At 41.1% G+C, this 26,011-nt stretch overlaps 1 protein-coding gene across 1 annotated transcript in view; it reads right to left on the reverse strand.

Annotated features, from left to right (window-relative positions):
- LOC121273421 (aftiphilin-like) overlaps positions 1 to 26,011 on the reverse strand; it is a 66,673-nt gene that overhangs the window by 20,808 nt on the left and 19,854 nt on the right. The window contains exons 3-6 of the mRNA XM_041180604.1: positions 4,180 to 4,325; positions 3,711 to 3,837; positions 2,966 to 3,022; positions 1,594 to 1,725 (exon numbers count right to left, since the gene is read on the reverse strand). Coding sequence (XP_041036538.1) covers positions 1,594 to 1,725; positions 2,966 to 3,022; positions 3,711 to 3,837; positions 4,180 to 4,325 — 462 coding nt within the window. The remainder of the gene's footprint in view (positions 1 to 1,593; positions 1,726 to 2,965; positions 3,023 to 3,710; positions 3,838 to 4,179; positions 4,326 to 26,011) is intronic.

Below are 26,011 nucleotides of genomic sequence, written 5' to 3' on the forward strand. Positions count from 1 at the left end.
ACTGGACTTTTTCAGTGTTAATCTGGCAATCAACCACAGCATCCTCCTCCCATGTCTTTCCAATCATCCAGCTCAGTGGGGCTGCCTCCATTCTTCAGCATCCAATCATAGCTACAACATCGTGAGCAATCGCTTCTATCCCAGCCCTTCCAATAACTTCTGGAGCTGCTAAAGTACCCTGGACATCCACTTCATCTACATGCTGCCTCTCAGTGACATCTACAGTGTCAGGCTTCCACATATATGCTGATGACACTCAGCTCTACATGTCACTCCCTATTTCAACACCTCCACCTCCTCTGTCTCATTAGATTGATTGTTTGATGTTCAGTCTTGGATAAGTTACAATTTCCTCTAGCTTAACATTGCTCAGACTGAAGTTATCTTTGGTTTTAGCCACAAATTGTTACTTTCAAACTCAATTATTTCTGCTCTCCTGGACGGCTACCAAACTCTGTATACTTCAGAATTTCCCAAAATTCTGCTGTGCCCCAAGTCACAATCACCCATTACCCTCCTCTTCATTGACAATGGCGATCACATGACAAATTTAAAGTCCTCATCTTGATTATAAGTTCCATCATGACTCATTGCTGCCTCTATCTCTGTAACCTCCTCTGGTCTTACAAACCCACTACCAACCCAAACTTTGTCCTCGACTCTGCCCTCTTGTGCTAGCCCCCATTTTTTACCCTGCCCTGTCAGCTGCAGAATTCCTGCCACCAAACCACTTCGCTGTTTGACCTTCCACTCTTCCTTCAAGATTCTCCTAAAAACCCACATCATTGACCAATGTTGTTAGCTCTCCTGATAGCACCTCCCTTGGCTCAGTGCCCATTTGATTCTGTGGAATCTTCTGAATTAAGGGTGCTATGCAAATGCAATTTGTTCCAATAAAAAGAGGCCATTCATATTCTAGAATAGTGTTAAAGCAATTGCATTCATAATTAATGCATTTTGTTTTTTTATATATAATGATCCTGTATGGACTATGTAAAATTTCAGTTCCTTACGCATAAACTAATGTTCATCTCCTCTGCCCTATATCTTTAATTTATAGTACAAATTAATTTTTGTTCAAATTTGGTATGCATCACAAACAGTGGTGAATTGCCACTTTTTAATTTACTTTCAGCTTAATTGCTTCTTTGGATGGTTACAAGTACAATTGGAATGTTGAATATGTCACACATATAATTCTCCATATGTTCTGTTTTCCAATCTCCGCCTCTTTACTATGGAGAGCTCTCAAACAAGCAAGGTATTTCTCCACAAGAGGACAGAGTTAGGCGATCAGTTACCCCTGCCAGTTACAAAAGTAAAAATCATTGTTACAAGCCTGGAACAGGATTCCAATCCACCATTCTGCCAGGAATGGAATAGTGATGAAATAAATGGTGAGGTGGAAAGAATAAGAAAACTAAGTTATATTTAAAAAGCTAGGCAACAGAAACTATCAAGCAAGCTATCTGAGTCAATCTCCCTCGTTACCCCCACAACTTACTAACTGGTAAATAAAGTTATTTACCAGCAAGGGGCCATAAGTCAATAAATATATCATTTAGCAGTGAAACAAGAATGACTTATGCTTACCTGGGTTTGATCAGGCGTAGAAGCACACATCTCTGAGGGCATTACGCTTATGGTTGGTATTTGACCTATTGAAGCTATCTTCTCTGCAGCTGATATTGGTTTTACTGGTTCTTTGGTGGGTTCTAACATGCCCTGAAACAAAAAAAAAATTAAGGTACACAAACTAAGTATACCCAAATGTGAAGTTTTGAGATTTATATTCTCCTGGCATGAAGCCTCGCCGAGTGGTAGTGCATAATTGGGAAACTGTGAATGCAGAGCCCAACATTTTCTCTGCAAGTGCATAAATGGAAAGTAGCTGAGCACACAATCTCCTGATTATGTGCTCTCAGTATATGGGAATCCATGTTAGCAGCATGCACTTTCAAAATGTATCTTTTAAGCTCTCACCAAATGACTTAAGTAAAACTCATTAGTAACAAATGAAAAATAGACTGGGTTACTTGTGATACCTATCCCAACTACTGAATATTAAGATTTCTGGAAAACACTCAGAACACTTCACACTTCTGATTGTACTACATTACCTATAAATCGGAACTGACTTTAAAAGCAAAAAAATTGAGCAGGCATCAAGTAGGCCCATTTATTATGGTGACAGGAGATTGGTTCAAGTTGTGGAACACCATCATTGCAGACTGCAATACCATACTGCCTATAACATCAATGACGATTGATAGCAGTTGAGCCAACTTTATTTTCACTTTTTGTGTTACGAGCTGAATAAAGTTTTCAGAATGATGAGTGATCTGATAAAAGTGTGCAAATAACGGCTTGATCAAAATTTGTGAGCATTTAATTAATGCAAACAGAAGCTGAACAGAGAATTCAAACATTTTTTGTTTTCAAATATTAATAATGTGAGGATCAAACAACTCCTGAACAAGGACAGCAATCGATTTTCGTCCATGCTTTTGTGTGTATAGTCAAATAAACAAATCCTGTCATTAATCATGAATTTTCCAGAAATCAGTGTTAAATTGCTATCCACGGTAAAGAATGGATAGTTTTACATCAACACAATAATTAAATCTATTTCATGCTGTGAAGCAATTTACATAAGGCGACTCTGCCACTTACTGTAGTTTGATAGTCATTTTCACAGTTTACCACAAATCTATCTTGATGTCAGGTTGTCAAAAGGATTTCTACATATAGTTTATTTTAAATTTTGAAAGACCAATCGTATAAAATTTGTTCCACCTACCATATTTGCCAAAATTTTGCATCGGTGTTCAGGAAATTAGAATCATAAAATGATAGAATTACACAGTGCAGGAGCAAGTCATTCGTCCTATTGTGCCTCCACATGTACAAAGCTGAAATAAAGGTGATTAAAATATCGTATTGCACAATTTAAAGCTGGACTTACCAGGCCAGATGCATATGCTGGAACTATGACAGGCTGCTTCCTCTGCCCTGTAAACAGCTTTTGAAACAGAAACAATTACTTTATTGTTACTTTATTAAGTCTTGTATGAAGTGAAAATATCAACATTTAAGAAATAAAGTGTATTTAATGATCCTGAATCTCATCAAGCTGATGCATAAACGATTTTGAATTCTATTCCTGATGAGCAACTTAAAAGTTGGACACGTTTTTTTAAAATTAGAAATTGGTTTACCTATAAATTTCTGTCTTGCTCTTATTGAAGTAGTGTCAGCTTTGGTCAGTTGATGACAGCTTTTCCACCTAATTATGGGTTTGAGTTCCATACTGACATTTGAATTCATAATCTAAGCTGAAATTTCAGTGCAGCACTGATAAATTATCGCACTGTCAAAAGTGCCAAACTTCAGAGGACACATCAAAGTTGTGTCATAACTGCATATTCCTGCAGCTGATGGTAGTTTTCAAAAACAAGGGAGCTCTCCTTTCCTAACAAATACCACCAAAATTATTAATTGGTTGTCCCACACAATTAGCAATGAGAACACTGTTGCTACAGAATGATTCATTTGCCCCTTACAAGAGTCAATGCACTTCAGAAAGGAATGAATCATGTGAAGTATTTTTGTTTTTTTGGAAGAAAACAGAGCTCCATCGACACAAGCCTCATTTTACTTTGAATAAATAAATGAAATACATTCCCTTTTCTCCAATCCCCATAACTTACTATATTTCTGGTATCAATTCCCAGGGAAATCAGAAGTTTTTTGTTGCTGTGCGAACCACCCCACTGGTACCTCAGGCCATGAGCATCTTCCACATCTTGCAGCTCAGTCCAGACAGACAACAACTCTCTGCACAACCCACAAGAAATCACAAAGCTGTTCAGTACAATACAACACATGACTCAGCAGATTAAGCATTTGTTGCTCAAAGCATTTCAATTAGAATAGATCTCTAACACACTTCTATTACAGATTTTAATTTACTTCTTTTTTAGCAAACAGAAACGGGTTTATTTTTGTTACACTATGCAAAGATCATTTTGGTTGTCACATAGAATTAAAGAAAGTTTATCAGCTCAATGTTTAGAGCCTTTATTAGCAACAAGATTCATTACTTTTATTGCATTTGGTTAAGCTTTTCCCAATTTATTTCAATGAATTCTCTGCAATGTGTACTGTCCACAGTCTTACCCATTGTTTGTCTTGATCTGCTCTCCCTCCCCAAATCCAGACTGCAGTAGCTGCCCAAGAGAGCAGAGTTCTTCTTTGGTGACCTTAACAGCTGGCAGAGAAAAACACGTTTGGAAAACTCGCTCCAGACGACTTAGCAAAGACACCTACATGAAATAAGCAACAGTCAGCATTAGATTGAAGTTTCCCTCTGAGTTTTGACTGGTAGAACAATATACATCTAAATCCAATTAGGATACTGGCTTTTTCTTCTTTCACAGGATGTTGACGTCACTGGCTAGGTTAGTGTTTATTGCCCATCCGTAATTGCCCTTGAGAAGGTGGTGGCGAGTTGCCTTCTTGAACCGCAGCAATCCATGTGGTGTAGGTATACCCAAAAAGTGCTGTTAGGAAGGGAGTTCCAGGATTTTGACCCAGCCACAGTGGAGGAACAGTGATATTGTTCCAAGTCAGAATGGTGAGTGGCTTGGTGGGGAATTTGCAGGTGGTGGGGTTCCCATGTGTCTGCTGCCCTTGTTCTTCTAGATGGTAGAGGTCACGGGCTTGTAAGGTGCTGTCTAAGGAGCCTTGGTGAGTTACTGCAGTGCATCTTGTAGATGGTACACACTGTTGCCACTGTGCGTTGGTGGTGAAGGGAGTGAATGTTGAAGGTGGTGGATGGATTGCCAGTCAAGTGGACCACTTTGTCCTATGTGCTCCTCCAAGGCCACTGTGGAGGTATGAAAGCAGAAAATTCTGGAAATACTCAGTTTTTGCTCTCGGGTGGCAGCTTTTGAACATTATCATTCACATCTCCTTTGGACATCTTTTGTTTATTTATCCCATTACCACTCCCTTTGGCCTTGCATCACCAACCCTTTTTTCATTCAATCCCTCCTGTCTTCCATCCTATCACAGATCTTCTCTTTTGCTTTGTTCCCACCCTCTCACCTTTCACTTGCTTAAACCTGTTACATTTCTGTTTTCCAGTTCTGATAAAAAGTCATTGACCTGAAACCTTAACTCTGGTGTTTTTCTCTCCACAGAGGCTATCAGATCGGCTGAATATTTCCAGCGTGCTCCGTTTTCATTTTAGATCACCAGCATTCACAATGTTTTGCTTTTGTACCGTAGTAGGATGGATGACAGCCTTTGGTTTACTCTTTCCTAGCCCTTCCACCATTCCAAAATAAAAATAAAAGTCTAGCCTCCACTCAGCAGAGAGAGGTTAGCAGTGGACCAAATGCAATTTGGCTCCGCATCACGGGCTACTGATGCTGAGTCAATTCACATGAAAAGAGGACAAAAATTATCAGTTACAATTCAAGTTCCTGATTTTTGTGCAAATTACATTTTCTGGAAGATGAGAAAAGGTGCACATGTGAGTGACAGAGTCAACTGTCAGCAGAGTCAGAATCATTACAGCACAGAGGCCATTCAGCTCTTCGAAGCCATGCTGGCTCTCTGTGGAGCAATCTCTCCATGCTCACATAAAAAGAAATGGTTACTTAGGTAAGGGATCAAAGGACTATAGTCACCTGTAGCACTTTACCCCCACATGCATCACCAATTCCAGGGTGACGGTCAGGGACTATATCCTGGCATATGTCTCTGTCTCTTGGATGGGTCTAGAACCATTGGAGTACAAGAATAAGGAAGTCTTGCCACAATTGTACAGGGCTTTAGTGAGACCACACCTATAATACTGTGTGTAGTTTTGGCCTCCATGTTTAACACTATATTTGCATTGGAGATGGTACAGTAAAGGTTCACAAGATTGGTCCCTGGGTTGACAGGGCAATCATATGAGGAGACCCTAAATAAATTGACCTATACTCTCTGGAATTTAGAAGAATGAGAAGTGATCTTATTGAAGAAAACAATAATCTGAAGGGGGCATGACATGGTAGACACAGAGTTTGTTTCCTTTGGCTGGGGAATCTACAACACTGGTTCACAGTCTCAGGATAAGAAGGCTGATCATTTAGGATTGAGATAAGGAGAAATTTCTTCACTCAGAGGCTTATAAATCTTTGGAATTCTCTACCTGAAGGATGCTCCATCATTGAGTATATTCAAAGCTGAGGTAGACCGATTTTTGGTCTTTCAGGGAATGAAGGGAAATGGGGAGCAAGTGGGAAAATTGAGTTGAAGTCGAAGAACAGCCGTGGTCATACTGAGTGGTGGAGCAGACTGTAGGTCTACTCCTGATCCTATTTCTTAAATTCCTACCCAGCCTAAGTGTCTCCAGTGTGAAGGTCTATGACCATACTATGCCACCAAGGCATGGTTGGAATGGGAGAAACTGAAGTTTCAGAGGACAGTCAAATTCCATATTCTTTTGCAACACTAATTTTCCTTCTTACTGTGTCCCAAGCAAACAATTTTCATTACTTTAAAAACACAATAGAGGGCAGACTGTTCCCAGCTATGATGAGGTTGTAATAGCATTCATAAGAGCACCATCTAGCAGTAAAACACTGAATGGACACAAGGCACACATCATGAACTGAGCAAATAAACCATAGGTAATGGTAAATTAACTCCACAGAATCAGAGAATTGCTACAGCTCAGGAAGCAGCCATTCAGCCCATCATGTCTGCACCAACACTCAAAAGAGCAATTCACCAAGTGCCAATCTCCCACCTTCTCCCCATACCCCTGCACATTCCTGTTCAGAGAACAATCTAATTCCCTTCTGATTGAACTCGATTGAACCTGTCTCCACTACATATTCAGGCAGTGCATTCCAGACCTTAACCACAGGCTACATGAAAAAGGTTTTCCTCATACCACTTTTGCTTGGTTCTCAACCGTATTTTCTACCTGACATACGTCATAAGCACACTTTTTCTTATCTTAATTTCGATATCCTTTGTCATCAGGGAGCTCTAGATTTGTTTTCCCTATCTTTCCCTTTTGAGGGAATATACCTTGATTGTGCCTAAGCTCTCTTCTTTGAAGATAGCCAATTGCTCAGCTACTGTTTTTCCTGCTAACCTTTCACTCCAATTTATTTGGCCCAGATTAGTTCTTTCTCCACTGAAGTTGGCTTTTCCCCCAGATAATTATTCTTAATTTGGGCTGTCCTTTGTCCTTTTCCATAGCCAGTCTAAGCTTTGGTGACACAATGATCACTGCCCCCTAAATGTTCTCAACTGACACTTTATGTAGTTGTCCCACCTCATTCCCAAGAACCAGGTCTAGCAGTGCCTCATTCCTCATTGAGCTAAAACATTCTGAATACACTCTAGGAATTCTTGCCCCTCTCTGCTCTTTACACTACTACTACTACTCCAGTTTATATTCAAGTAATAAAGTGCACCATCATAACTATAACATTTTTTGCACCTCTAATTTCTTTGCAAATGTGATCCTCTACATCCTTCCCACGAGTTGGTGGCCTATAAATCACACTGAGCAATGCAATTACACCTTTTTTGTTCCTTAGCTCTAGCCAAGTAGATTCTGTCCTCAACCCCTCTGGGACATCCTCCTTCTCCAGCACTGCAATTCTCTCCTTAATCAATACTGCCACTCCTCCCCCTTTTCATCCTTTCCTAACTTTCCTGAACAACTTGTATCGAGGAATATTTAACACCCAGTCCTGCCCATCTTTGAGCCAGGTTTCTATTATCGCAATAGCATCATAGTTCCACATGGCAATCTGTGCCTGTAACTCCCCCATCTTATTTACCACACTCTATACATTCACATACATGCACAAAACCCCTGATTTAGACTTTATTACTTTCTCCTTTACTTTGACCCCACCTATTAACTGACTATTCTCTACTCTATTGCTATCTACCTCTCTCGGTATACTGTGCACCTTGGCATTCCTCTCTGATACCATTTCCTGGTTCCCACATCTCTGCTGAGTTAGCTTAAAACCTCCCCAAAAGCAGCAGCAAAACACGCTGCAAGGAACTGAGAGTGGGAACAGTTTCTCTCTATCTACTCTGTCCAGACCCCTCATGATCTTGAGTACCTCTATCAAATCCATTCTCAGCTTTCTCTTCTCCAAGGAAAAAAGTCCCAACAATCTATCCTCATAAGTGAAGTTCCTCATCCCTGGAACCACTATCATCAATTTCTTCTGCACTCTCTCCAATGCCTTCACATCTTTGCTAAAGCGTGGCACCCAGAACTGGATGCAACACTCCAGCTGAGGCTGAACTAGTGACTTATACAAGTTCAACATAACCTCCTTGCTCTTGTACTCTATACCCCTATTTAAAAAGCCTAGGATACTGTCTGCTTAACTGACCACTCTCTCAACCTGCCCTGCCACCTTCAATGATTTATTCACATATACACGCAAGTCCCTCTACTCCTGGATCCCCTTTAGAGTTGTAGCCTTTATTTTATATTGTCTCTCCATGTTACCCTAATAGGCTGAACAATCAAATCTATATTTTTAAGCTAAAATCTAAATGCCTAAACTTAAATCTAACAGAGGCTTTGTCTCGGGCCTAATCAACACAAACTCGATCTAAGTTTTAGGGTCCCTTGAAGCTGGGCATGACAACACTTTCAACTCAATATATTCTCTTGTAAATAATAATTACATGTCTTGACCTTTAATGGCAGCCCAGCTGGGGCGTAGATGATGGCAAAAAAAAAACTGGATGGATATCAATGCAAAGCTTGAGTTGATTGAAAGTGGCAGATGTCAGCGAAATAAAACCCGAGAAATGAGGGAATAAACTTATGAAGAGAACGTCTCCCCCACCCCTGTCCCTTCACTGCCTGAATGCCCTTCTCTAACCTTAACCCTCTGAAAGGAATGAGTGAACAGGCAGGTTAATTAAAGAACAAGAGTGCACAAGGTATATCAGCAACATATTGAAATCCTCTAATCAGCTAACTATCCTCGATTTCAGTTACACCGCAATCTTCATAACTATTCGGTTTCAACCAGTGACACAAAGCCAGCAAGTTTACTACTGTATGCCTGTATATTTTTTATCAACCTGCATCACAGATTATAAATTCCGGGATCAGTGCTACAAATGAACAAGAATGAACCCAAGCTTTTCCCATTGTTGACATAATTTGAACATATCAGCTGGGTTACTGACTTGGACTACACTGGCATCTCTCAAATCTTTTCAGTTTGTTTCAAAGGGCCTCATTCATTTGGTCAGGTGTTCATTTACATCTCTCAGAATTATTACAGCGCAAGACGCAGCCATTCGGCCCATCACATCTGCACCAGTTCTCCGAATAAGCCATTCACTTATTGCCATTCCCCGGCCTTCTCCCTGTAACCCTGCACACTCCTTATCAAATAATTGCCCAATTCCCTTCAGGATTCCTCAATTGAACCAGCCTCCAACATACTCTCAGGCAGTACATTCAAGAACTTAATCACTCCCGACGTCAAAGGGGTGCTGCTGTATTATTAATAACCACATCACTTTCAGATCCCGCTCCAGGACTTAAGTACATAATCCAGGTGAGGGGTGTCTAACTCATATTAGCCTGATGTAACACCCTGGATCAAATTTAGTAGACGTTTTTAAAATAGAAATAAAGATGTATTTCCTACATTGTAGTAACTACATTGTCTGTAAACTACTCTGGTATGTCCTCAGATCAAGAGGACTGCTACATATAAAATGGAAGTTCTAATCGTCCTGTCAACAGTGATTGCACCCTAAATGTGAACGAGTGTCCACACATGCAACAGGCAATCAGAACTTCCAATGGCTGAGCAATCCTTCTAGTTCGAATGGTCCACAGAAAGGGAGGTGGGAAAAATACTGAAAAATGATATGTTTTTTCTAGAATGTGCTGTGACTAATCCATGAAATCTCCAGCAACTTAGTGTAAATAATCAGCTACTTCTCACAGTAAACAGAATTCAAACTCTAATTCACAGGCAGTTCAGTGCTATAAGTTTGTGGTGAAACTAGGAGCAAATCAAAGATGGTTGCCTCCCTGCAGCTTGCAGCCACAGTGACGTCTATGGAAGTTTACTGCAGGAAACAGAAACAGAAACTATGAGGAGTAGGCCTTTCAGCCCTTTGAGCCTGCTCCGCCATTCATTATGATCATGGCTGATCATCCAACTCAATAGCCTGCTCCCGCTTTCTCCCAATACCCTTTGATCCCTTTCGCCCCAAGAGCTATATCTAACTCCTTCTTGAAAACATACAATATTTTGGCTTCAACTACTTTCTGTGGTGGAGAATTCCACAGGCTCACTGCTCTCTGGGTGAAGAAATTTCTCCTCATCTCAGTCCTAAATAGTCTACCTCATATCCTCAGGCTGTGTCCTCTGGTTCTGGATTCCCTCACCATTGGGAACATCTTTCCTGCATCTACCCTGTCTAGTCCTGCTAGAATTTTATAGGCTTCCATTAGATCCACCCTCATTCTTCTGAACTCCAGTGAATATAATCCTAACCGACTCGATCTCTCCTCATGTGACAGTCCCGCCATCCCAGGAATCAGTCTGGTAAACCTTCGCTGCACTCCCTCTATAGCAAGTACATCCTTCCTCAAATAAGGAGACCAAAACTGCACATAATATTCCAGGTGTGGTCTCACCAAGGCCCTGTACAATTGCAGCAAGACATCCCTGCTCCTGTACTCAAATCCTCTCGCTATGAAGGCCATCATACCATTTGCCTTCTTTACCGCCTGCTGCACCAGCATGCTTACCTTCAGCGACTGGTGTACGAGGACACCCAGGTCTTGTTGCACATTCCCCTCTCTCAATTTATAGCCATTCAGATAATAATCTGCCTTCCTGCTTTTGCTACCAAAGTGGATAACTTCACATTTACCTACATTATATTGCATCTGCCATGCATTTGCCCACTTACTCAGCTTGTCCAAATCACCCTGAAGCATCTCTGCATGCTCCTCACAGTTCACCCTCCCACCCAGCTTTGTCTCATCTGCAAATTTGGACATATTACATTTAGCCCCCTAATCTAAATCATTAATATTTGTGAATAGCTGGGGTCCCAGCACCAATCCCTGCGATACTCCACAGTTCACTTGTCTCATTAGATTAAAAGGCACTGGTAGAATTGCTTCATAAATAAGATGCACATTATAAACAACTTACAAATAAATCTGCAAAACCAATAATTTAGTTATATTTACTGCTGTATCCCCTACCCAAAATAAAGTACACTCCAAATTTTTAAACATCGCTCTAAAGGCGCACTCATCTATCTTGCAATCAACCAGGAAACATCGAGAGACCAGACTACAAATCACCACGGGACATCAGCAAATGAGAAATTATAATCTAGGTATCTAATTTAAGAGGTTTCCAATGACTGGATGATACAAGAGAGCCAAACAGCATTTCCCATCCACATCCTTCTTCTACTGCCACAGCAGCAAGCAGAACCAGTTGGTTCAAAGTTCACAGGCTGGTTTAAAATGGGCTACATGTTTGATACAAAAACAGAATTACCTGGAAAAACTCAGCAGGTCTGGCAGCATCGGTGGAGAAGAAAAGAGTTGACCTTTCGAGTCCTCATGACCCTTCAGCAGAACTGATCTTTCTTTACAAGGAGAGGGAAATATAAGCTTATATTTCCCTCTCCTTGTAAAGAAAGATCAGTTCTGTTGAAGGGTCATGAGGACTCGAAATGTCAACTCTTTTCTTCTCCACCGATGCTGCCAGACCTGCTGAGTTTTTCCAGGTAATTCTGTTTTTGTTTTGGATTTCCAGCATCTGGAGTTTTTTGTTTTTATATACATGTTTGATACCCCTTACCTAGGTTAATCTAGTGCTGAGGAAGGATTGCAGAGTCAGATGTGCTAACTTTCAGATGAGACGTTAAATGAAGCCCCTGAATGCCTGTTAAATTAGATGTAAAAGATCTTACAATGAAAGTCACCGTATTCCCGGAGGATAATAGACTGCTTTCTTATTAGAGAGAGATGACAGGTGGCGAGTTTAACCTGAGGGGTGAGGTTGAGAAGGTGGGGCCTTCCCTCAACTAACGTCACCAGAAACAAATGAACTGGTCATTTAACTCATTGCTGTTGTGGGATCTTGCTGTAAGCATATTGGCTACAATGTTTCCCTATAAAACAGTGACTGCACTGCCAAGATACTTCCAGCTGTGACACACTCTGATAATATTTTTTTCCATTCTTGGAAAAGGAAACCTGTTCAAAACAAGAGGAAAATTTTAAAGTATATTGGAACTAGTGCAAGTCTTGTGATTTTAGAGCCATAGAGGTCTACAGCACAGAAAAAGGCTCCTCGGCCCATCGAGTGTGCGCCGGTCAAACAAGTACCTAACTATTCTAGTCCCATTTTCCAGCACTAGGCCCATTGCCTTGTAAGCCATGGCATCGCAAGTACACATCCAAAATAATCACAATCACACAATCAAAATAATCAATAATTTTGTTCATGCCAAGAGGATATTATGTCTTAGACAGATAGAAACGTACTGCATATGGTGTTATTCTTCCATTGAAGGCGAGGTCTGCTGCTTATGACCAAAAAAATACTTATGATGAGGACTTTCTCTTTCTCTGAAACCACCTAAAACTGGCGATGCTACTCACTTAAAGTGAATCTGTGTACCTTTAAAGGTCAAAATGTTTAAATGCTGAGGGTTTGAAGGGCAACAAGTTCTATAAATTTCAGGTGCCAGGCCGATTCTGCAGCTGAGATTGATGGCGTCAAGAACAACCATGAACTCAACATTCGGGTTTACAAATGTTAGACAACTCATTTGCTGCAAGGAATATTCAGCTTGGAGGATAAACTAAAGTTGCAGCAGAAGAATTTTCAAAAAAATGTTTCAGGCAATTTGCCCACATTCTCCTTTCCACTAACAACAGATATAAAAACTCCTCATACTCAAATTTTTGTGTGTCTTTTTCTTTGTAGTTTTGTTTTTCTTTGTGATTGGTTTGTACATTTCTGCCCTCTTCCTTCATTGCTATTGCGTGTTTGAGCTACACAGCTTTAACAGACTTGCACGTATACAGATACCAAAATGTGACACAGGATATGTGATGTGACTGGCAGATTGCACATCTAGTGCAACATTTGTAAATTTTAGCAGAATCCTTGGGCACTGCAATGAACCAAAGGATATGTTCTCTTTTACCATCTGTCATCTGTGTTGCTTCTCTCTACCTCCCATCTCCTTCCTTCACCTGGGAACTGCAGGGTGGTATGGGGAAGGGAGCTGTTAAGAGCAGTAGGCCACATTTTCTAGGGGTAGGCGCAGGGCACTTTCTGAGCAAACAATCAGACCAGCACTACAGGCTGGGTTTACCTCACTTGCTGCAAGGGAAGGAGGGAAAGAGTGAATTATGAAAGCTTGTTATTTAATGTATTTGTAACACACGATCTTGTATAGCAGAAATATCTGCTACATTGTCCGTTTACCACAGCCAAGACACAATCCCCCATTGCTGGAGCCCCTCCCATGCTAACACCTGAATCTCTCATACACCGCTCCACTCTGCATTACACTGCTAATCCCATCAGACCTGCACTCAGAGTGACCAACTCTTAGGAAATGAAGTAAGGGACACTTTGACTGTGCCACTGGGGAGGGTGCGGGCTGCTGGTGAACATGTGAGCAGAGGCCTAGCTAGTGGGGGTTTGGCAAGTGTCAGGGTGGGAGTGAAGAAGGGAGCCTTGAGACCATAATCAACAGGGATGGTGGGAATTAAATCAAATAAATCTTACAACTTATCTTCTTGAGTGACAACGTTATCATCTCTCTGCCGTCTCGCTCAAGTCACTCAACCTCAACCCAGAAACCCCCAGGATCAGCCTCTCATAGAATGCCTTAGAAATACAGGACAAAAGGTGTCCCTTGGGACATGGGACAAACAGTCAAAATAACGGACAATCCTTTAAAATGTGGGACACTGGTTATGATCCAAGCCCCAGGCCTGGTTCCTACACCCAGGCTGCTAAAAGTGACTTCATGCTGTAAGCATGAACTTTAAATTTGTTAAGCACATTAAACAATTGAAAAATTGATAAATCTCCTTTTTCGCCTCTCTCCATTAGGTGTCTCTTCACTTTTCCCTATCCCACCTCACCTTGCCCCTTCAAACTCAATCCACTGTCTGCTTGCTTCCCAGCTTGCAGACAGGAAGTCAGTGCACACAGAGAAAGGATTTGATTAAAAAGGGAGTTATAATGGATGATGGTTGTATCATTAGGAGACAGAGGGTAGGATATAGCCAGGTGTGCACAGGAGTGCTGCTTTGGGCTGCATGAGTGCTTCAGTTGGGTTTGGTGAGTGAGGGAGCACAGCAAAGAGGGAAGGAACTGATCCTTTCATTTTCTATCTTTCCTCAGAAAGAAGAGCAGCAGCCTTAGTAAGTAGGACTTGGTGAGTATTTCTAGTGTCCTTAACACTCTCTAAACTAGAGGAAGTAAAAGTAAAGGGAATAATTTAAGGGTAAGTCATGGTAGGGCAGCTCAGCCATGTGGAATGCTCTTCCTGTGCGATTTTGGAAGTCAGGGACACTTCATGTGCCCATGGTGACCACGCGTGCAGGAAATGTCTTCAGCTGCAGCTACTTGAAATCCACGTTCTGAATCAGGAGCAGCAGCATCTGCAGGGCTGAGATCTTCATGGATAGCATGAGCAGTGAGGTGGTCAAACTGCAGGTAAAGAGTGCACAGGCAGAAAGAGAATGGATGGCCACCAGACAGAATAAACGCACTAGGCAGGTAATGCAGGAATCCCCTGCCTCCATTTGCTTCTCTAACAGATTTTCCCTTTTGGATGCTATTAGGGGAGATGGTTTCTCAGGGAAATGCAAGCGAGAGCCAAGTCTGTGGCACCATATGTGGCTCAGTGGCATGGGGTAGGGGCTGGGGGGAGAAGGGGAAAAAAAAGAATGGGAGAGCAATAGTGATAGGAGAATCCATCACAAGGGGAACAGACGTTTCTGGGGCCACAGATGTGACACCAGGATGGTACGTTGCCTCTCGGGTGCCAGGGTCAAGGACGTCACTGAGCGGCTGCAGGGCATTCTGAAGGGGGAGGGTAAACAGCCAGAGGTAGTGGTCCACATCAGTACCAATGACATTGGCCAAAAGAGGAATGAGGTCCTGCAAGCAGAATATAGGGAGCTAGGAAATTAATTAAAAAGCAGGACATCAAAGGTAGTAATCTCGGGATTACTCCCAGTGCCACATGCTAGTGGGATCAGGAATAGGAGAATAGACCAGGTGAATACGTGGCTGCAGAGATGGTGCAGGAGGAAGGGACTTAGATTCCTGAGGCACTGGAACTGATTCTGGGGAAGATGGGACCTGTACAAGCTGGACACGTTGCACTCCAGCGGGACCAATATCCTCGCAGGGGTATTTGCTAGTACTGTGGGGGAGGGTTTAAACTAGAGTGGCGGGGAATGAGAACCTGAATGGGAAGACACAAGAGAAGGAAACAAAGATAGGAGTGAAAGACAGAAAAGTAAAAAGCAAAAGTGGAGGGCAGAGGAAACGGGGGCTAGCAACAAATAGGGGCTTAGTACAAAAGAAAAAGATATGTAAAAAGACAAGTCTTAAGGCACTGTATCTGAATGTACAAGCAGTCACAATAAAGTAGATGAATTAACAGTGCAAACAGATGTAAACAGGTAGATGTTTGCAATTATACAGACATGGCTGCAGGGTGACCAAGGCTGGGAACCGAATTTCGAAGGGGTGTCCGATATTTAGGATGGACAGGCAAAAAGGAAAAGGAGGTGGCATGGCATTGTTAGTTAAGGGTGAAATCAGTGCAATAGTGAGAGGGGATATTGGCTCAGAAAATCTAGATTTAGAATCAGTCTGGGTGGAGCTAAGAAGCAACAAAGGGCAGAAAACATTAGTGGGGATTATCTATAGGCTTCCAAACAGTCGTGATAAAGGTAGGGGACAGTATTAAACAGGAAATTAGAGATGCATGCAACAAGGGCGCCACAGTAATCATGGGTGACTTTAATCTACATATAGGCTGGGCAAACCAAATTAGCAATAATAGTGTGGCAGATGAATTCCTGGAGTGTGTACGAGGTGTTTTTTTTTAGATCAGTATGTCGAGGAACCAACTGAGGAACAGGCTATCTTAGATTTGGTTTTGTGCAATGAGAAGGGGTTAATTAATAATCTTGTTGCGTGGGGTCCTTTAAGGAACAGTGACCATAAAATGATAGAATTCTCTCTTAGGTTGGAAAGTGAAGTAGTCCAATCAGAAACTAGGGTCTTAAATCTAAACAGTGGAAACTATAGAGGTATGAGGCGTGAGTTGGCTAAGATAGATTGGGGAACTTTATTAAAAGGCATGACGGTGGATAGGCAATGGCTAATGTTTAAGGAATGAAAGTATGCATTGCAACAGTTATACATTCCTTTCTAGCACAAAAACACAACAGGAAAAGTGGCCAAACCATGGCTAACAAAAGAAACTAAGGATAGTATTAAATTCAAAGAGGAATCATATAAAGTTGATAGAAAAAGTAGCAAGCCTGAGGATTGAGAGCAGTTTAGAATTCTGTCAAGGAGGACCAAGAGGGTAATTAAGAAAGGAAAAATAGAGTATGAGAGCAAACTTGCAAGGAACATCAAAGAGGACTGTACAAGCTACTATAAGTAAGAAAGAAGAAAAAGATTAGTGAAGACAATTGTAGGTCCCTTACAGTCCGAAGCAGGAGAATTTATAAGAGGACAAGGAGATGGCAAAGCAATTAAACAATTACTTTCGTTCTGTCTCCACAGAGGAAGACACAAATAACTTCCCAGAAATATTAGAAAACCAAGGGTCTAGTGAGGAGGAGGAATTGAAGGAAATTCATATTACTTAAAAAACAGTACTGGAGGAATTAATGGGACTGAAAGCCGATAAATTCCCAGGGCCTGATAATCTACAGCCCAGGGTACTAAAGAAGGGGGCCATGGAAATAATAGATGTATTGGTTGTCACCTTCCAAAATTCTGTAGATTCTGGAACAGTCTCGGCAGATTGGAGAATAGCAAATGTAACCCCACTATTTAAAAAAGAGGGAGAAAACAGGGAATTACAGACCAGTTAGCCTAACATCAGCAGTAGGGAAAATGCTAGAGTCTATTATAAAGGGTATGATAACAGGACACAGAAAATATCAATGGGGTTAGACAAAATCAACATGGATTTATGAAAGGGAAATTATGTTTGACAAACCTACTGGAGTTTTTTGAGCACATAACTAGCAGAATAGATAAGGGAGAACCAGTGGATGTGGATTTTCAGAAAGCTTTTGATAAAGTCCCACATAAGGGGTTACTGTGTAAAATTAAAGCACATGGGGTTGGGGGTAACAAATTGGCATGGATTGAGAATCGGTTAGCAGACTGGAAGCAGTAAGAATAAATGGGTCATTTTTCGAATGACAGGCAGTGACTAGTGGGGTACAGGAGAACAGTGCTTGGGCCCCAGCTATTCACAACTATGTCAATGATTTAGATGTGGGAAACAAATATAATGTTTCCAAGTTTGCTGCTGACACAAAACTAGGTAAGAATGTGAGTGGTGAGGAGGATGTTAAGAGGCTTCAAGGTGATACACATGGCAGATGAAGTATAACATGGATAAGTGTGAAGTTATCCACTTCCTTAGGAAAAACAGAATGGCAGAGTATTATTTAAATAGTGATAGTTAGGGAAATGTTGAGGTACAAAGGAGCCTAGGTGTCCTTGTACACTAATCACTGAAAGCAAGCGTGCAGGTGCAGCAAGCACTTAAGAAGGTAAATGATATGTTGGCCTTCACTGTGAGAGGACTTGAATACAGGAGCAAGGATGTCTTACTGCAGCTCTCCATGGTCTTGGCAAGACCAAACCTGGAGTATTGTGAGCAATTTTGTTCTCTTAACCTAAGAAAGAGCATACATGCCATAGAGAGAGTGCAGCGAAGTTTCACCAGACTGATTCCTGGAAAGGACTATCGTATGAAGAGAGATTGGGCTGACTTTGCCTGTATTCACTTGGGTTTAGAAGAATGAGAGGGGATCTCATTGAAACGCATAAAATTCTGACAGGGCTGGGCAGACTGGATGCAAGGATGAAGTTTCCTCTAGCTGGGGGGTTCTGGAACAAGGGGTCACAATCTCAGGATACAGGGTAGACCATTTAGGACTGAGATGAGGAGAAACCCCTTCACTCAGAGGGTGGTGAACCTATGGAATTTTCTACCACAGAAGGCTGTGGAGGCTAAGTCACTGAATATATTTAAGGAAAGAAAGATAGATTTCTAGACTCTAAAGGCATTAAGGGATATAGGGAGAGAGCAGGAATATGGCATTGAGATAAAGGATCAGCCCTGATCATATTGAATGGCTGAGCAGGCTCGAGGTGCCAAATGACCTACTCCTGCTGCTATTTTTCTATGTTTCTATTTAGAGTAAGAGAATGCTAAGTAGAAAGGAGGTTAAGAGCTCAAGGTAGAGAGAAGTGCTGCTAATGACTGGTACAGAAGAGAAGACTAGAAACAGTGGGGGAAGGAGAAGCTTGTAAATTGCGCAGAAAACAACAAAGGGGTCAGAGAAAGGAAGAACCATAGCTGAAGAAACTTAAATAAAAGCAAAAAACTGCGGATGCTGGAAATCCAAAATAAAAACAAAAATATCTGGAAAAACTCAGCAGGTCTGACAGGATCCGCGGAGAGGAATACAGTTAATGTTTCGAGTCTGAATGACTCTCATTCAGACTCGAAACGTTAACTGTATTCCTCTCCACAGATGCTGTCAGACCTGCTGAGTTTTTCCAGGTATTTTTGTTTTTGTTTTGAAGAAACTTAAACTCCACTGAATAGTACACAGGAAATAGAAGTAGACCATTCAGCCAGTCAAGCCTGCTCCGCCATTCAATACGAACAAGGCTGAACTCAGACTTCAACTCCATTTTACTGCCCACTCCCCATGTCCCTTAATTCCCTAAGACACCAAAAATCTGTCTATCCCAGCCTTAAGTATAGTCAATGATGGAGCATCTACAACCCTCTGGGGGGGGAGAATTCCAAAGATTCACAATCCTTTGAGTGAAGTAACTTCTCCTCATCTCGGTCCTAAATGATTGGCCCCTCATCCTGAGACTGTGCCCCCATGTTTTAGATTCCCCGACCAGCAGAAACAATCTCTCAGCGTCCACCCTATCAACCCCCTTCAGAATCTTAAGTGTTTCAACGAGATCGCCTCTCATTCTTCTAAACTCCAGAGAATAAGCCCAATTTACTCAGACTATCATAGGACAACGGTCTCACCCCAGGAGCCAATCTAGTGAACCTTCGCTGTACCACCTCCAATGCAAGTATATCTTTTCTTAAAGGCGGAGACCAAAACTGCACACAGTCCTCCAGATGTGGACTCACCAAAACCCGGGTATAAATGTAGCAAAACTTCTTTATTCCAGCACTCCAATCCCCTTGCAATAAAGGTCAACATGCCATTTGCCTTCCTAATTGCTTGATGCACCTGGCTGCTAACATTGTGATCCTTGTATGGGCACACCTAATTCTCTTTGAACATTAACATGTACAAGTTTCGCACCTTTTAAAAAGAAATCTACTTTTCTATTCTAATGACTAAAGCGAATAACTCCACAGGTCCCTACATTATATGCCACCTGCCATCTTGATGCCTATTCACTTAAGCTTTGCAGTCTGTGTCCCCCTCACAGCTTACATCCCACCTAGCTTGGTGTCATCAGCAATTAAACAACTTATGTCAGAAGCAACAAGTGCAACACTTTGGCAAGATTTTACTGAAGCATATATCTGTTGTGAAGTCTTGCTCATTGGAAGTGGACAGATGATTTTGCAATACACATTCCCAGCAGGTTGGTTGTGTAAAATTAATTAGTTAGAAATGAAATAAGATTGTAAAGATCTAGCATTATGCTGTACACAACTGAACATCAAATTTTAAGCATTATAAGCCCATTGAAACATTGCTACAAAGCATGATCCTTCAGTCCAATTAGAAAACTATTTCAACTTTTGGTTAGTAACTACTGGGATACACCAAAAGTACTAATTTTTTTTAAAAACTTACTTGAAGGTTGTAGTGACCCAACGCTGATTACCCAAGTGTCACCTAATATACAAACATGGGTCTCAAAGTATAAAACAGCACCACCTAGCTTGGAGGCCAAACAGTGCAGGAATCAATAGAATCAAGTAAAATCAGAAAACCATGGCCAAAACAATTGCAAGGCATAATTGTAGGAAGTACAGGCTTCTGATATACAACAGATGCATAGTTAGTGAATTTTCCATTACAACACATACGAGTTGAAGGATATGCTACTTTATAACAATAGGTAGGCCAGATTTAGTACAGAACTGTTAATATACAATGACAACTAAGTCAAATTGCATTTTATTATTTGTCATTTTGGGATTTTTACTGGTCATTTATTGATATTAAATTCTGCTAATTTTTACTTAGAATTGTAAATCAGTGGCCTCGATAATTATTGTATGCTTCACTGTCTGCTCCTTTAAAAAAAAACCCAGACAGATGGCAGACAAGGTGTTAGCATACATATAGCTTTTCAATCAAGCTGGGTTTGTGGGTGGGCGGTAGGGTAGCTGAACTTTGGCAGTACAATCAGATGGTAAGTTCAGGTGGTATATCAGCATAGATTGAGACATCTTGGTGTTTAGCAGCAATGGGGAGGGCCTGGGTCCAGCAACACAGATCATTGTTCTGAGCTTCTACAGCACTGAGGGCAGCAGGAATACAAAGGAATACTGAGATTTAGTAGTACAGAAGGAGTCCTGACGTCTGATAGCACAGGCAATGGAACTTGGGATTAACACCTGGATTTGAAGGCACTGAGAAAAATTTCCAAGGGTTAGCCAAACCAGGAAGTGTAATGGATAGTTTGACTCACAAGGTGATGTAACAACCTTGTAATGAATCTCGAAGCTTTGCAGATCTGGGCTTTCAGTTTGTAAAAGATTTCCAGAGTCAGTGAAAGAAGTGTTTTCCTCAATAAAAATTAAATTCCTTAAACACATATCACAGCTGCAAAAATCATTTTAACTTTCAAATAGGAGCATTGTCAGCAGCTTTTTCATCATTTGGGAAAGCTGAGGGAAGGAGGGGCTTGTAACCAGCATCCTACAACATTGTCCTATCAAATTCCAGAATTTACCTCAAAACATTCACCTCATAATTCATGAGACATTTTGTTGGAATTAAAAACCCAACAAACTGGTTTATTGCTTCCAGATCGTTACATTGGAAATATAATACGTTACTTAGGAATTTGTCTCTAATTCTCATGCCCAAAAGTTTTAGTTAACCGTTGTAGATCAGCCTGGAGGCAGGCTATTACCAATATCTCCCAACAATTGGTGTTAGGCCAATTATTTTTCACTTTTTACGAATGAACTGGTTGGTAAATTGACTGTTGGTGATTTGTGCAAGGGTAGAAAGGTTTACATACACTACAGGAACATGCCATACAATGGTAAGTGGTTTTTATCCTGTTCAAATACAGTGTCATTCGCGCAGGGAGTAAGAACACAGAATATACTCATTATTTACATGGAAGAATACTGAAAGCGGTTCATAAGATTGTAAGAAATAGGAGCAATAGGCAATTCAGTTCCTCAAGCCCATCAATGAGATCATGGCTGATCTGATCATGGCCTCAACTCCACTTTCCTGCCTGCTCTCCATAACCCTTGACTCCCTTCTTGATCAATAACCTATGCAACTCAGTCTTGAATATATTCAATGACTCAGCCTCCACTGCTTTTTATGGAACATAATTCCGAAGACTAACGACCTTGGGAGAAGAAATTCCTCCTCATCTCCATCTTAAATGGGAGACCCTTTATTTTTAAACTGTGCCCCCCTTGTTCTAGGTTCCGCCACAATAGGAAGTATCCTCCCATCATCTACCCTATCAAGCCCCCTCAGAATCTTTGTTTCACTTCTCATTCTTCTAATCTCCAAGGAGTATAGGCCCAACCAGCTCAACCTTTCTGCATAAGACAACCCTTCATCCCAGGAATCAGCCTAGTGAACCTTATCTAAACTGCTTCCAATGCAAGAATATCCCTCCTCAAGTAAGGAAACCAAAACCGTACACAATGCTCCAGGTGTGGTCTCACCAATGCCCTGACCGGTTCTAAAAAGGTTTCCCTACTTTTATGCTCCATCCCTCTTGCAATAAAGGCCAACATTCCATTTGCCTTCCTAATTACTTACTGTACCTGCAAGCTAACTTTTTTTGATTCATGTACATGGGCACCCAGATCCTCTTCTACTGCTGCATTCTGCAGTTTCTCTCCATTTAAATAATATTCTGCTTTTCTATTCTTCCTACCAAAGTGGACTCAGATTTTCCCATGTTATACTCTATCTGCCAATTTTTTGCCCACTCACTTAACCTATCTATATCCCTTGCAGACTCTTCGTATCCTCCTTACAACTCACTTTCAAACCTTTGTACCAGCAAATTTGGCTAAAATACAGTCTGTCCCTTCATCCATATCATTAATAGATTGTAAATAGTTGAGGCCTCAGCACTAATCCCTGTGGCATGCCACAACCTGAAAATTTATCCCAACTCTGTTTCCTGTTAGTCAACCCATACTAATGTATCATCCCCCAACACTGTGTCCTTATCTTACCTTTTATGTGGCACCTTATCCAAATACACTACATCTACTGATGCCCCTTTATCCACCCGGCTTGTTCCATCCACAAATAAATTTGTCAAACGCAATTTCCTTTTCACAGAACCATGTTGACTATGTCTCATTGTATTATGATTTTCTAAATGTCCTGCTGCTACCTCCTTAGCAATTTCCCAATGACACATTAGACCAACTAGCATGTAGTTTCTTGCTTTCTGTCTCCTGCCTTTCTTTAATAGAGGTGTTACATTTGTGGTTTTCCAATCTGCTGGGACCTTTCCAATCATCTAGGCAATTTTGGAAGATTACAGCCAATGTATCCACCATATTTGCAGCCACTTCCTTTAAGACCCCAGGATGCAGGCCATCAGGTCCAGGGCACTTGTCAGCCTTTGGACCCTTTAGTCTTCCTAGTACTTTTTCCCTTGTGATCATTTTAAGTTGTTCCCTCCTTTTTGCCTCTTAATTTTCTATTATTCTTGGATGCTTTCTGTGGTTTCCGCTGTGAAGGCAGATACAAAATACTTGTTCAAAGTCTCTGCCATTTCCTTGTTTCCCATTATGAATTCTCCAGCCTCACTCTCAAAGGGGCTAACACTTGCTTCAGCTAATCTCTTCCTTTTTATATACTTGTAGAAGCTTTACTGTGTTTTCTTTTAAAGTTCTTGCTAGTTTTCTTTCATACTCCAATTTCTCCCTTTTTTAAAAAAATAAAATTATCCTTTGCTAGTTTCTAAAATGTTCCCATTCTTCTGGCCTACCACTAATCTTTGCAGCATTGTACGTATTTTCTTTCAATTTGACACCATCCTTAACTTCCTTGGTTAGCCATGGATGATGCGTTCTTGGCGCAGTGTTTTTCTCAATGAAATACATCTTTGTTGAGGGTTATAAACTATCTCCTTACAGCTACTTTTGCCAATTTGATATGTTCAGCCTATAAGATTAAAATTTCTCACGGTTACTGAAGTACCTTTCTCACAAGCCCCCATTACTTCTCGATTTATAACCTGTCCTAGTGTAGCTACTGTCAAGGGTCCTATAAGCCATTCCCACCAGTGACTTGTTTCCTTTGTTATTTCTTATCTCCCCCCAAACTGATTGTTTTATTTTGAACTTCAGAACCAAGATCATTGCTCACTACTGTATTAATATCATTCTTTATTCAGAGCACCCACCACCTTTTCCTTTCTTCCTGTCTTTCTGAAATGTTAAAAAGGGATCTGCTTGTTATTCTGCACAAATCACTGAAGGTTCTTGACCAATGCACAGAAGTCACAGCCAAACCAAATGGGTCATAAAACCATTAAATACCTTCCATCATTGTACAGATTCTTGGCATATTGTGTCTAGTTTTTGCCATCTCACACAGTGAGTGATATAGTGCCCTCGCAAATGATTCAGGGGAAAGTTATGGCAATGCCTAGCTGGAAGAACTATATTTACACAGATAGGCTTAAAGAGCTTCCCACTTATCTAGATGAGTCCAGTTCCAACAACACAAAAAGGCTTGACATCTTTCAGGACAAAGCAGTCCACTTAATTGCCACCCCATTCGCCACTTAAACATTCACTCCCTCCACCACCAGTGCACGGTAGCAACAGTGTACACCATCTTCTACAAGATGCACTGAAGCAACTCACTAAGGTTCCTCTGACAACACCTTCCAAATCTGCGACCTCCTAGAAAAACAAGAGCAGCACATGCATGGGAATACCACCACCTGCAAATTCCCAAGCCACTCACCATATTGACCTGAAACTCATCCTGAATGGTGCTCTGTGTGTACCTACACCACATGGATTGCAGCAATTCAAGCCGCCACCTGTTCAACTGCAAGTAGGGATGGGTAATAAATGCTGGCCTTGCCAGCAACACACACATTCCATGGAGGAATTAAAAAAGGCTGGTTCTATTTACTTTAGAGCAGCGTAGACTTACAGACACTAATAGGTGGTTTTGGTTGAAGAGAGGCATAGTAATGCTCGAAATGGTTATCTGACAGATGACTAATTGGTACAACAGGCATCTTCAAGTTTGAGACTTTCGGACTTGACAGAGTGAAGGTAGGACCTGTATCGGGGCACTAGCAGCAGTGGGAGCTTGTGCTTGATCGAAGCCTGGACATTAAAGGCAGTGGTAAGAAAACAATTTAGCAAGCTAACAGCAGAGATGTCAAGATGGATAAAAACCTAGATAAAGAGGAGTTGGACATTTGAGTGCGAATTTTCGATGGACGCCATGCAAGCAGGAATGAAAACCAATCATTAAATATAGATTGAATTTAATCATGACAAAAAAGGACAGGCAAGATATGTGTTACAGGGAGTAAATACTTCATATACCAGTTTTAATAGATATGTTAAAACAGCCCAAATAGGAGTCCAAATAAATCACACTAAGTAATTCGTATGGATTCAGCCCAGAAAGGAATTGTCTTTTGAATCAAACGAAGCTGATGGTTTAGTTGGATCACAAAAAATATTGCGATACATTAAGTCTAAGTTAAATGAGAAAGTTTAGAAAACCATCTCTGAGAAGGCTGCTCATAAATATCTGAAGTGTTGGAGTCCGTGGAGGAAAAAATTCTGAAGAGGTGGAAACAAACTGGAACTAAATGAATAAAGGAAGAGGCTCAATGGAAATGTACAAAAGGCAAAAATACGACAAAGCTGACTGTTGGAGGAAAACAGTACCACCAGAAGGTATAAACTATTGCAAACAATGCTAAGTTCAAGCTGACAATACCAATTCTTTGAGGAGAGCATTTCTTACCCACCAAGTTTTAAGCCTGGTCATTTAGCAACTATTGACCTGTCACCCCAACCCTCACCCCAATTAGTTGCAAATTATCAAGTTTCAACTGTTTGCCTTCAAGGAGGTCCTAATCCCATACTGGACAAGATTTTGGCTCCTTATTCTTAGCTCCTGATGAGCAAGATTCCAGTCCCTTCCTTTCCCCTCAACCCCTGGGCAGGAACCTTTTCGCACACAAAATCAAGTAATAATTATGAAGCATTCAAAACTACTGGAGGCTGGAAGATTGCAAGTTCAAATAGCTAGCAAGTATCAGTTAAAGTGCCAGCATGAGAAAAATGCTTGGTGATGTAAAATGAGAAACCGATCCAAAAGGTTCCACCAGTCCAACTAATGAACAAATGACATCACAGCCTCTTCCTCCCAGAGTGTGGAATTCATGGACCTTCTTCA

Source organism: Carcharodon carcharias, chromosome 2, assembly GCF_017639515.1.
Source record: "Carcharodon carcharias isolate sCarCar2 chromosome 2, sCarCar2.pri, whole genome shotgun sequence".
In the NCBI taxonomy this organism is placed as follows: domain Eukaryota; kingdom Metazoa; phylum Chordata; class Chondrichthyes; order Lamniformes; family Lamnidae; genus Carcharodon; species Carcharodon carcharias.